This window comes from Clinocottus analis, unplaced genomic scaffold (genome assembly GCF_023055335.1).
Source record: "Clinocottus analis isolate CAN_PGR_092001 unplaced genomic scaffold, fCliAna1.0.p SCAF_9, whole genome shotgun sequence".
Lineage (NCBI taxonomy): Eukaryota > Metazoa > Chordata > Actinopteri > Perciformes > Cottidae > Clinocottus > Clinocottus analis.
In genome coordinates, this window is record NW_027176251.1 from 6,295,996 (window position 1) to 6,309,587 (window position 13,592).

General features: G+C 40.8%; 2 protein-coding genes across 3 annotated transcripts in view; both read left to right on the forward strand.

Annotated features, from left to right (window-relative positions):
* Positions 1-3,818: 3,818 nt before the first annotated feature.
* kcnj14 (potassium inwardly rectifying channel subfamily J member 14) lies at positions 3,819-7,294 on the forward strand. The gene is made up of 3 exons (XM_068569243.1): positions 3,819-5,002; positions 5,987-6,304; positions 6,796-7,294. The coding sequence occupies exons 1-3, from the start codon at positions 3,950-3,952 to the stop codon at positions 7,024-7,026; spliced, it is 1,602 nt and encodes a 533-aa protein (XP_068425344.1). The 5' UTR covers positions 3,819-3,949; the 3' UTR covers positions 7,027-7,294.
* Positions 7,295-10,377: 3,083 nt separating this feature from the next.
* myh14 (myosin, heavy chain 14, non-muscle) overlaps positions 10,378-13,592 on the forward strand; it is a 28,232-nt gene continuing 25,017 nt past the window's right edge. For both annotated transcript variants that reach the window (XM_068569240.1, XM_068569241.1), the window contains exon 1: positions 10,378-10,790. The gene's annotated coding sequence lies outside the window, so the exon portion shown is untranslated. The remainder of the gene's footprint in view (positions 10,791-13,592) is intronic.

Genomic DNA, 13,592 nt, shown 5'->3' on the forward strand with positions numbered 1-13,592 from the left:
CTTTGTTGAAGAGACCCCTGAACAGAGGTCCCATCACAGATTTCAACGTTTATCATATAAGGCTGCTCTGACAGTGTGAAGCAGCAACTTCACATGCACAGTTTTCCCAGACACCCCTGCATGTTTTTGTGTCAGAAGTTATTCGAGACATTTGCCACCTCACTTGGATAAGGTTTGCTAACTCAAGGACATGTGTACCCTCACATTGCCAATAGACACACACAAAAACCACACACACACACACACACACACTTCCCTCATCACCTCATATGCTTCTGTCGTCGGTTGTCCAGCGACACTTAAACACAATCACAGAGATAGCGGACGTGAGAGCGTGTTCATTTGGTAGAGTTGGCAGGAGCTACAGTAGAGGCCTCAAGGTCAGGACCGCCTCACCACACATTTGTTCATGAACTCAACACTGAGAGACACAATCCTGGAAAAGTCTGTCTCTGTGTTTTGTGGAAATTAAGACCTTTTAAAGACCACATAGTTCCGTTTGGATATTGTTCCAACATGTGTGATTTATATAAAAGTAATTTCTGACCAATTGTACTACTTTTTAGCAGCATAATGCAAGCCTTAGTTAGCCTTAGCCCTAGCCTTAGTTACTTAGTTAATTTATCATATTGATGCATTTTGGTTGAACGTATAAAATCCTGGACCGCCATGCATTGTTTTCCCCGTAATGGTATTTTCACAATGAGGCTACAATGGATAGCGTAAGAGATGGATCTGAGGAGTTATACACAAATGTCATGTATTTAATCGTCGTTTTTGCTCTCAGGCATTATGAGGCATATACTGTATATAATGCATTATTGTCCATCACATCAGTGGACAATTATACAGCAGAATCTATTTGAATTACTCTAGCCAAAAGGATGCTCTACATTATTTATTTATTTATTTATTTATTTATTCATCCAAGTGGAACATATGGTTGTATCTATAATTCTTCTGAAAAAAAAATAAAGCGCAAGAAGTAAGTATTAATCAGTTTTTGCTTTTGAAAATATATATTTACAGTTCTGCATAATTTGTGACAGGTGACCTTTTTCCCATATTATCGCAAATCCTGTTCATTATTCAATTAATATATTTATTAATAAATAGATTACATTTCCTGTGTATGTTTATAGATATTCTTGCCACCTTCTTTGCGAATAGTGGCTCTTACGTAAATCCTCCAAAGGATTAGCAGAACCATCGCTGAGATTACCAAAGTCACAGGCGCAGCTGTAATCCACGGCACATCAACATCTCCACAGCAAGACACATACCTCTTCACCCTGAACCAGACTGCCGGTTTATCTCAGTTCTTCATCTGAGCTACAATCTCAGTCTCAACCTTTGCCCAAGAAAATTCCCTCCTATTCTTCCAGTCTGGCTTTAATCCACTATTGCTTATTTATAAAAGATTACTTACTCTGTACCACTTGGTTTCCTGACCGAAATAGAGCGCCCAGCAGTTCAGTCCATAGTCAGACAGTGTTTTTGTCGCAAAGGTACCCAAATGATTTTCAGAAGATCCAAATAGAAAATGACTTAATATGTTTTCTCTATTTTTCTTAACAGGCTCCCACAGGTACATCTGGTTGAGGTTTTTTCTTGTGTCGTGACAGATGTTGGTTCTTCAAATCAAGTCTAAAGGAATTCCACAATATTTGACCAAATGAAATATTCCAGTAACGACTCAAGTGCTGCATGAGAGACTTCTAAGAGGTACAATACAAATTTGATTTTAAGAATCGTTTCTATTAAGACAAAAATATAACTACTGAAGTATCTGTTTCAGAATAGTTTGGTAATTTCTACCTTACCTTTAATTGTCATTCTCTTTTTTTCTTCTCATTTCTTTTCAAGACTGGCAGTGTGTTGAACAAGAAGGTCCTAAACCAAAGGGACACAGACAAACAACTTCTCTGTAAAGACGATCAAAAAAACAGCAGACACTTCCCTTGACTTTCTCACGGAGCTTTTACAGAACATGTGTCATAAAGAGAGGTCAACACACAAGCAAAGATGAACCCTTATGTCACTTTACACTTCAGAAGGAATCTCTTTCCCCATTTCCATTTGTTGTAGATGTTTTTCTATCCTGCTCTTACTGGCTGACTGAAATGGCTTCTTCTATATTTGTACAGTTAGAGCAATAGCTCTTGTCTATTTTTTTCCAGTTCTTTTTGTACTCACCCTAGTGCAGGGTTACGGTTGAGGGCCTCTTTCTGTCTACTGTTCCAAAGAGGATGTGGATGCTCTGTATATTTGACCGGTTTCAGTAGGGGTCTCTGGAAATGGTTGGGAACGGTAAATACTAACTCTTAAGGCATACCGTTTCATTTCCAGATAGATTTGCACATTTCTCACGTAGTATTCGTAGTGCACTTCAAAGTTATTCTCACGTGTTGTTATTTTCACATTGCATCTGTACGGAATAATCTTCTATTTTGTTTGTGAAAACTCCCTGATGTTCAGGTAGCCTTTTGTGATCTGACTCAAACAGACATTGATGATGAGTAAGAGACTACAATCCACAAACCATGTTACACACTCAGACACTTTAGCTCTAAGCACTTCTCAGCTCTTCTCCTTCTGTTGCATACACCTGATCTAGCCGCTTGGGAGAAGGGCCACCAGAATAATATAGAAAACCTCCTCAGGTGAACTGTGACTTTTTTCCACCATATGCATCTTCTACTTGCACTAAAACAAAAGTATTGTGAGAGATAGATCAAGTAAACTCAGTCTTTTCTTATCTTCTCTCCTTATTATACTTTTTTAGGCATAGATTTCTCAGCTGTAATGCTGAATTATAACATGGTACAGCACAATAATGTTGTAATAATAATTGAATGACACAAATCGAGTCTGAGAACTCTAATTCAGGTCAATATCATTCTGTTATTAAAACAAGTCTCCAACAAATTTGACAATGGCCATCAAACAGATGTGCAGACCCTTAAGAAGAAAATGGCAAATTGTTGAGGCAGTGGCATGATCGAACAGGAAATGACAAAGAAAACATTCTTTCAGTTGGGACCCTCTAGTTGGGCAAAGGTGACAACTGCAACTCAACACTCATTCAAAGCTTTATCCAAGAAATATTGGCACTGATTTATTTATGATGAATGCTGACAGTATGTGTCGGATGTACTGAAAGTACTGTATTCTTTGTTTCTTCATGCCCATACCAAGGGGTTGTGAAACTGGAGAAAACTTTGACCGTAAGAATTGGCATGTTTTTTCTTTTTCGACTGCATGTTAAAAATATTTTTTAGCATATCGTACTCAAGTTAATTTAGAGCATTTGTCTGTCTTGGATGCATCTTGTCACAGTATTATAAAAGGTACCCTTAAACAAGTTGGATATCCTTTACACGTCTCCATCCTTCCTCTCCATTGCATTATCAGTTCATAGCTTTTACCAATAGATCCCTGCTCACGGCTTCCCTTTGATTGTTTTAAACAAAAGAGTACCTCTCTTGCATGCTTTTGGTTTGTCTGTCAAGGTCAATCCAGGCCTACTACTCCTTGTCACGGAATTAGACTCCTTGGGCTGCTGCTGACATCCTTCTTTTCAGCTTAACTCACTCAGTGAGTAGGACTTAAGGATATTGGTTAATGAATGCACCTGTGGACCTACTTAACGAAAGCCCACTTTTCATTGGCTGATGGATCTATCACTGAAAAGATAGACTCTACTGGGAAACATCATTTAAAATAATTGACTGATCAACGTTCTCGGAGGAAATTATCCCCTGGTTACCATTGGCCATGATGGACTAAATAATTATTTCGTCATTAAAAAGGACTGACAGACTGTCTGTGTTGTCAGCACCACAGACTTACTTCACAGTCAAGGTGCTGAATTGCCACACAAACAATCAAATCAAGGCACATTGAGAAATACGGAGTACTTTAAGCAAAAGAAGACATTGTTGTGTAGATGATGGGAGCAGCACGTGTGAAACGCCGCTTCAGTGCTGTGGTGGATGGGCCAGTAGAAGAGGAGGAGATCATGAGGCTGGCACAGAGTGCTGCAGATACAGCTCGGGCAGGGGGGAGTCCAACAGGGTCAGGAACCCCAACCAGCCCCTCCCCTACCCATGCTCTGAACGGCAAAACTCTACCTCTCCAGAGCAACACCAACAACATCCGGAAGCAGAGTGCCATTGGAGTTGGGGGAGATGCAGGAGAAGGCGAGGTGAGAGCTGGAGGAATGTGCTCGGGGCCAAGGATTGGAAAAGGCAGTAGTGTAGGAGGAAGAGGAAAAGGTTGTTCATCCTCAGATCAGGATTCACTCTCTTCCCCCTCCACTATCAACCGCCGGCGCACCAGGCGCTCAAGCCGCCGGCCCCGACAACGCTTTGTTGGCAAGGACGGACGCTGCAACGTCACCTTCGTCAACATGAGCGAGAGGGGCCAGCGCTACCTTAGCGACCTCTTCACCACCTGTGTGGACATCCGCTGGCGCTGGATGCTGGTCATCTTCACCCTCTCCTTCCTTCTCTCCTGGCTGCTCTTTGGATTTGCCTTCTGGCTGATTGCCTCTGTGCATGGGGACCTCTCCATTCGGCTTACCTCCAGCTCAGGTTTCTCTCCGGGATCAGGAGAGGCCGGGTCTGGAGGAGAGTCTGATAGAGAGGCAGCAGTTGAGGAGCCGTGCTTCCTACAAGTGAACAGCTTCATGGCAGCCTTTTTATTCTCCTTGGAGACTCAGACATCCATCGGTTATGGCTTTAGGAGCGTGACCGAAGAATGTCCCCTGGCGGTGATGGCGGTCGTTTTGCAGTGCATTGTGGGCTGCATTATTGACGCCTTCATCATCGGGGCAGTTATGGCAAAGATTGCCAAGCCCAAGAAGCGCAACGAGACACTGGTGTTCTCTGACACAGCTGTGGTGGCGCTGAGGGATGGGAAACTCTGCATGATGTGGAGGGTCGGAAACCTACGTAAGAGCCACCTGGTAGAGGCACATGTTCGAGCACAACTACTGAAGGTAAGTGGAGGAGATGGATAATGATCATGATAAGAAGAAAAAAATAGACCAGAGTGTTTGGCAATGATAAAAGAGAAATCCCTTTCTGTTTTGAGAAAAAGGTCAATGAGATGGAAAGACAGAATGATTGTATCAAAAAATAGGTTGCTATTGTGAGTGTTAGCGACACAGGAAAAAAGGTTGCTGAGAGAGAAAGAGAGCGCTGAGACCATCTGGCCTGTATTCTGTGGGCCGTAGTTAATGAGAGCTTGTTTTATTTTCCCTCAGGGGCTAGGAAGATTTACCATGGATTAACTTGCCCACAATTCTTTAACTGAGAACCATTGTCCTTCGTCATCTCATTTTCCTTTATGCTGTTTGTGGGTTAGGCGATTGTACTCTATGTGCTAATGTTTACTTTTCTGACTGGTCTTATATGGGTGGTTTTAAACATGTTTCCTATTTATCTTAATGTTTTGTTGTCTGCTATGCTGTGTGTATACATGTCAGTTGTCCACAGGGTAAAAATCTTAGGAACATTGGGGCTACAGCATAGACAATTTGATCTCCCTTAATAGCATGACCACATCAAAGTTCAAACAGGGCAGATGGGATTAAGTTTATGAGGATCAAAGAAATACAATATAAATCATGGGACTAGATGTTGTTCCGTAGTAAGGGTTGGGTGAGTGATAAGCCTATGCATAGGTGGTATGACTAAAAACTAGCATAGTCAAATTCATCTGAATATAATAACCAAATGTTAAGCTTTTTGGTCAGGATGATGAATTAAATATCGAAAGATAACCAGAGGAAATAGTGTCATCATTTACAATATTCAAGGAGACGGATGAATGTCCTCTTTTCTACACCATTTCATTTAACTTTATTGGAGTATGTTCTGCCTGCCTTTGGCTAGTCTCTATTTAATAAGTGAAAATCACAATGTCTAATGTAGGAATGTTAAATATTTTAAATAGTGACTTTATTTTACTTTCCATTTAGCCAAGGGTGACAGAAGAGGGAGAGTTCCTCCCACTGGACAATATGGACATCAACGTGGGTTTTGACACTGGCATTGACCGCATCTTCTTGGTCTCGCCAGTGACAATTGTCCACGAGATCAACGACGAGTCACCCTTCTTTGAGATTGACCAAAAGACTCTGGAGAATGACTCTGAATTGGAGGTTGTGGTCATACTCGAGGGCATGGTGGAGGCCACAGCCATGACCACACAGTGCCGCAGCTCCTATCTGGCTTCTGAAATACTCTGGGGACACAGATTTGAACCAGTGCTATTTGAGAGGAAAAACTGCTACCAGGTCAGAAAGGAGAGATGGAGATATTTACAGAAAAATGATGGATCTTTCCTTCCCTTAGAGCTGTGTCTGCAGGGGTTTTCATTACTTCACTGTAGTTTGTTTTTTAGGAGATCTATTTCAACTATCAGATGGTTTGATTGGACAACATTAATGGTCACCAGACATTGCATCCCAATGACTCTGGTGCTCCCCTCACTTGTTATCTAGCGCCATAACAGGTCAAAATTGGAATATGTCCAGTACTTTGGTTTATGCCCGAACACCTGCAAACCTGACATTCCCATCAGCTTCAGTCATACTTTTTGTTTGGTGCTAATTATTCAAATTGAAAAAATAATTCTAACATGCCACAGTAAACATGGTAAACAATAATCTGCATTTAGCTCAAAATATAGTGGATCCCAAATACAGCCTCAAATAGACACTAGCATGGCTATAAACTCTTATCTTATTAAAATGTGTATTGTAAAATTCTTCTTCACTTTTTCCAGGTGGACTACTCATTCTTCCATCGGACACGGGAAATCCCAAACACACCGTCATGCAGTGCTAAGGAACTGGCCGAGCAGAAGTACATTCAAAGCTCACGCTCGTCATTCTGCTATGAGAACGAAGTCGCTCTGCAGCTCGTCTCCCCTGATGATGAGCCTAGCCAAGACCCTGAGTGTCCCTCCCTAATGACCCGAAGGCCATCACTGGCAGAACATCTCCACTATAACTGAACTTGTGAAATAGGAGGCCTAAAGTTAAAAGGGACAGGAAGTTGACCCAGAGGTTTAGAGGAAGAACAAGCAAGAAGAAAGGGATAGGCAGGTATGAAAGGGCTTACCAAGTGGGACAGGATTAAACGTGGATATGGCCAGTGTCACGATGAAGGATAGGAAACAATGTTGTTTACAGTGATTCAACAGGAAAGAAAGTCCAATATAGGAGCAAGTCACAAGCCATGTTGAAAATATTTTAGATGATTACTATGCAGATTAGATTGCACAGATAAATTTAAAGGAAATGGACAGATAGAGAAGTTTAAGGTCAGTATTTATTAAGGATTACTCAACTAGCTACTGTTGGCTGATTGGTTCCTGGCAATCTTTTAAGATCATTCAAAACTCATCTGCTAAGTCTCACTTCTGGCCCATCGCTACCACAACACGCTAATGTGGCTCCAATGCCTGACTGGCAGAAGATACAACAGCACCCCATGGTGGCTCTAACACGTAACTGATGAGCAGACACTTTTTTTAATCTCTATTCGAGGTGGCTTCTGGATGAAGCGAGAGAAGTGTACCTTCTGAGGTACAACTCAGGGATGTATTCCACTATGATGCTGACTTAAATTATTTTCGTATGGTAAGTATGGATACTGAACATTTTGTGAAAGCTTTGAGCTTGGTGGGAGCTGTTGATAATGTAGTTGAATGGTATGCTAGGCTACTTGTAGAGCCAAAGCAGAGCAACAGTAACATGGAGATACTGCTGAAAAATAGCAGCAATTTTGAGCAGTTTCTTTTCCATGTTAGTTGATTGTATGTTTGTTTTTTTGAGGTTTTTTTCTATGTGTCATGTATAAAATATTGTTCACTGATTGTAACATTTGCTTCATGTAATCTAACGTGTTGAGTTGAATGCCATGTGGGCAGAGATGCACTGTAGTGTTTCTAAACCACTGCAGTGATACACATTGACAGATGGTGTTATTTGTGTCCAGTTAAGCTAATTACTATTCATTATGTGTTTGCATTATGATCTACAGTATCTTTTCATGTCCGGTGTTTCTAAAATCAACCAATCTTTATTGTTTTGCTTTGTTTTTGGATTGTAATATTTCAAGACTGAGATAAGACATTGTAATCTTTTGAGTGTCTTGGCACTCTGAATCCAAGGTTTATGGGGCTGTTCTCCGTGACTCCGTTAAGGCACAGAAGGCCTAAACTCACCTCCAAGAGAGATGTTGTGACGATGGCTTGTTGTGTCTGCATCTCTCAGAAATAAAACATTGGTCTTACATCTGCACCAATGGACAAGGATTGAACTGGAAACAATACCACCTTCAAATAAATGATTCTGTATTTTTGTGCCCATTAAGTCGTGTGATGCCCTGCTCTAATTCTAATGTGTTACAGTTGGTTTCTCTCACAAATTGTGAGAACAGTGTACTGAGTGGTGCCTTCATAACAAACCAGATATTTTGCAACTAGCCCTTCATCTGCAGCAGTTAATTTCACATTTGAAATATGCTTAAAGCTTATGTTGATTTTGTGTATTTGCATAATGCTACTTATGCAAGAATAGTTATTTTTCAATCGCTTAACATTTGCAGTATGTTGATCTAGAAAAATGTCTATGCTGTGAATCTGCTCTGTAACTGAGTAGTCTCATTATGAGCGTGCACTAAAAAACATAAAGAGGCTTTTAGCTGTAATATATTGTAGACTGTAATAGTTGCACTTTGTAGTTTATTTACAAAGCATTTGGAATGTTTATTTTAGATCTTGTAATTATTTGCAATCAATTATGCCACCTGAGTATTTAAGTGTTTGATTATAGAAGGTATTGGTAAATGTGAATGGGTGCAACATGATATTGTGATGTGTTGACCAATAATCAGCCTATCCAATGCACATCCTGGGAACTTGTTCTTTGTACTTTGCACTTAAGTATTATATGGAGGCTAATATCACTAATGAGGTTTTACAACAGTACAATTGTGTTCCTTTATCAGCACATGCTAACTTTAAAGCATCAGTTAGTGTTTCACTTCAATTATTGAAAGTTTTTTATGGTATAGTTTGTGGCTGAAGGGGTGGGGTTGAGGTATTGTTAACATATTATCTGTTACAAATTGTGTTAATGCTGTTTTATGTTTGCGCCCTCCCATACACTTCTCCTTTACAGTTCCATGTTCTATTTATAGGCTGCATGGTGGGTCATGCCATTCACCCTGCCTCCTTTTGTAACTTGAACTTACTGCACCATCAATTTAACTATTAAAGCGCTTTTTAAAAACCCCTGAAAGAAATGGACAGTTGTACCATTTGGTAATTTCACTACTTCAGTGCACACATTTTTAAATCATATGTAGTTATAATATTCATAGTGTAAAATGCGTAGTACACTGTTATACTACATATGACTGTAAGTAAAAGCTATGACTACCTTTTTCTATGTTCAACTTGTAAAGAGAAAGTTAAACCCTCTAACACTGAAATGTAATTTCAGAACTGCCTCAGGCACCGAACCCTACCAAATGAAACTGAACTGTGTTGAGCAAATAAAACATGGGGATTGAATTGCAAATATTGGTTTCTTCTTTATTTATCCTCTGGGTATTGTAGCTCGTGGGGAACATCTACTGAGCATTTAGAAAATGTCATCGTAATTACAATGTAATGTAATTTACATTAAAGTGCTCTAATTTCTTTTTTTTTCATCAGAATGTTGTATGAGAATGCAGATTATATTTATAATATCCTTACTCTTACAATTTCCTTCTTGCCAGATATTAAGACTCTTATGGACACCAAATGACCAAGTCTTGTTGACCAAACCTGCTGATGTAAATAAAATGAGTTATGACAGAATTGTACAACTTTGACAGTTTTTATTTCTTTTGTGTTGTCAAAAGGACCTGTAAAAACTCACTGTAAATCACTGTTGATAAATCGGAAGAATACCCTATAATATCATGGCTGATATAAAACATTCCGTGAGATTAAGCTATGTCTATGCTATGACATATTTTATATTTGGGTTAAATATTTACCGAAAGCCCAGAAACCTGGCACCTCGGGGACTCGGGTTAATTCGGATTTCTGGGTTGATCTGAATCACGCGCCTGGAGTCAGATCATTCCAAGCAAAACGTCGGTTGTGTTTGCTTGGGGATTCGAACAAATCCGATCCCAGATCAGTGTCTGCGGACACTCGCCTCCACTGAGTCGTAAACAAAGGGCGCGCAAAACTCCCTACTCCAGCGCGAGAGTGCCGCACTGGCACCTGCTGCTACGCCCCGGTTGGCCGTTTGACGCGTCTGTCACACGTAGCCCCGCCTCTTGTCCGTTAGTATTGGTTACCGGTTGAGATTCTTGCGCTACAGTTAACGCCATTCGTCGCCGCTAGCGTGTCATGCCAGTTGTGGGGTGGGAAGCTCCCGTCGTATTCATGAGGCGGGTTTTACTGCTCAGTTGTAGATTTCGATTGGAGTTTTTTCTCCCTGAGGCGTGACTAAAACCCGTCTCCTCGCACCGGGTTGGTCTCCTGGCAGGAAGTCGTGCCCTGCGCTGAAGCCGTTGCTCTGCCCTCACTGCCTTCCGTTTTATTCTCCTCGAGAAGTGTGAGTGCGGCTCCGGCGACAGAGCGGTGCAATGATAAAAGCCGCATATGCGGTAGGCTACACACCTATCAGGCAGGAAAATACCAACGAAACACACTGAACCCGGCTATCCTCGCGCCACCGCCTTATCCACGACTCAGACCGGAGCCTCAAGGTGAGATATTTAATTGCCTTTAATCTAATCCAGCTCGTAAATAGCCAGTGTGATATCCTGAACGGATCATATTTCAGTGGGGCTGGCTAACCTCGCTAGGCTGGTCAAGCTACATGCGGTGGCATTACGCCTCGAAATGAACCGTTCGAGACACCGGGCTCGAGACACCGGTCTGGTCTTCATGTTCGCCTTCATAGAGAGGCTTACATCGAGATGACCTACGGTCTGACCAAGGAAAACGGTGTCTGTCTAATGGCCATATTAGAAGTGATTTTGACCCATACAATTAAAAGGTAATGGCCTACTGTGATCTTTGTGTTATTAATTAATCATACCTAGTATTTCTTTTCTCCAGTGAGAATGGCTCGGTTATGTGGCTCCCACATGTATGTGGTTCAGAGTCAATTTAAGGCTGGGGCTCGTGATGTCCCACGTCTTGTGTTCAAGGTGTGGTTGCCTTCGTCAGTGTCTGTGTTGGAGCTACAGACCTGAAACACATGTAATGTATAGATAGGGGTCACGTCGCAGCTGTGCTGGTCTGCAGCCGCTGTAATTATCATCAGAGCCAGTGGCTTAATAATGTCACCTCTCCTCGCTGTCAGAAGAAGTACCCCGATGACACAATATCATCACCGATGCAAAGATGAAGAAAAAAAAAAGGCGTCTCCTGCTCCCTCCACTCGTTTAACACACGCACAATCACGCCCAGGCACCCACACATTATTCACACTATAATCACACACACACACACACACACACACACACACACACACACACACACACACACACACACACACAACAAGACCCCCGCATTGAATGACCTCAGTTCAGACTCTGAAGGTATTGTCTGTGGGCTGTTGCTATGGAGTAGAGCAGTCAGGTTTTGGCAACTCCAGCTGCTGCAGGAGTTTGCTGGTCAGTCCAAGCTGTACTGCGACAACTCGTGCGTGTGCGTGAGAATACTTGCTTTAAGGGAATTAGTACTATCTATGGAGTCAGCAGCATCCTACACTGCAGCTCATGTGTTGGTGTGTTTTTTTCATGGTTGCTGTTATAGACGATTATAACTTATTGTTGACAAAACCTATATAAAGACCAAAATCCACAAATCATTAATGATGATGACAATGAAGAAGTATTGCCTATGCAGCCAACGACATATGTATTTCATTTGTAAGTACGTCTCCACTGTTCACACATCAGGGGTTTTTCAATATCTCAAAGTAGAATATTCACACACCTCATACATCTTGTCCTAATGAGGTAAATAGTTACTGCAGTGCAAAATACATTGGCTGAGAATAGTCCTCAACAAATGCAATATTTACTCCTGTTTTAGTTACATTTGCTAAAAGTCTTGGAGAACAAACTACTGTTCCAGTAAAGGCCACAAAACCACATAATTGTAACCAATTTCAAAACGTCATAGAAAAAATGAGTTTGAGATTCCACAGACAGAGTAGATAACTCCTAAAGTATTCAAAGATAGATTACAACATTGTTGGTATTGGTCTTTTCAAGAGATTTGTTGACAACAAGTAGCATCAGCCTTTAAGAACAGGTGCACAACTATTTTATACCACTGAGAGATCACATATTTTCCATACTTGGTAGCTGGGTGGTGGCGCCTCTTTTGTCTACGTGTATCCACACCCAGAGTTGTATTGGAGTAACAGGTATGGTTAAGGCAGGGTTGAGGACTGGGACTTGTCATTAACTGACGGAGTGGAAAAAACTGACACTGAGACACATAGCAGGAATCAAGCCAGATGACATACCTGCAGAGGCGTGGCGGAGCCTAGTATTGAACAGGCCAGCACAACAGTCTACCTGTTTAATCAAAGTTGACATTCTCATCCTCTGAGTTGACTAGAGAGGACATTGTGTTAAATCATTGATCCACAAAGCCTAATTTTGATTACTGTAATGATTACTTTGATGTCAACACTTCACTAGCGAGCTCATCAAAGAGCAAATTATTCCAACAACAATCGTGGAGCGTCACAGAGTTCCAGTAGGACCGCTTGAAGGGTAACATTTCTCCGTCTGTTTGAGTTGCCACATGAAATTCAGGTCATCAGATTCCATAGATTCAGATGAACATATCCATAAGAACTATCTTCCTGGTCTCCTAGAAAAGTAGTAGTGTAGATAAGTGTACTTGCTATGTAATTGGTCTATTCATTAGACTGTTAGCTTCATTGATGTTGGACAGCGTAACATATTATTATTAATTTTATATGATGTGATATGAAACAAGATTCTTTATTTGATTTTAGATATTGTAATATGTTAAAATGGCATAAATGTTTGTTTTGTTTCTTTTCCTGGTTTTAAAGGTTGTATTGCAATAAAGTGATGCAATTTTCTAAACTTACCAGTCTGTTCTAGCTGTTGATTTATTGGCCTTTACCCACTTAATAATCATATCTACATTACTAATTGTAATTATGTTTTGTTTTATTATTTTAATAGCATATCGTTGATATTGAGGTATTTGGTCAAATCATCATATGGTCATCATCTGCGGATAAACTCCTTCATTTATTGTTTGGCGCTTTGAACGTTGGAAACAAATCCCCAACACAAGTTCTAAGAGACCATGGCAATATCTTAAAATGACTGCGAGTTCAAAACCCAAAGATATTTACATTCATAAAAAAAAAATACCATGCATGATATCTTGTGCTATGGCTAACGCTGTGTGTACTGTACATTGATGACAGTTACATTAGATGGTAATTGTGTGCCATCCTGTGTCAAGCAGCAATTAGCCCATCAGAAACAATGTTACTCTAACTC

Excerpts from the sequence above, each read along its gene's own strand:
- kcnj14 (XM_068569243.1), top strand. The coding sequence starts at position 3,950 with ATGATGGGAGCAGCACGTGTGAAACGCCGCTTCAGTGCTGTGGTGGAT. Across the intron at positions 5,003-5,986 it reads TTCGAGCACAACTACTGAAG|CCAAGGGTGACAGAAGAGGG; the intron begins GTAAGTGGAGGA and ends CTTTCCATTTAG. Across the intron at positions 6,305-6,795 it reads AGAGGAAAAACTGCTACCAG|GTGGACTACTCATTCTTCCA; the intron begins GTCAGAAAGGAG and ends CACTTTTTCCAG.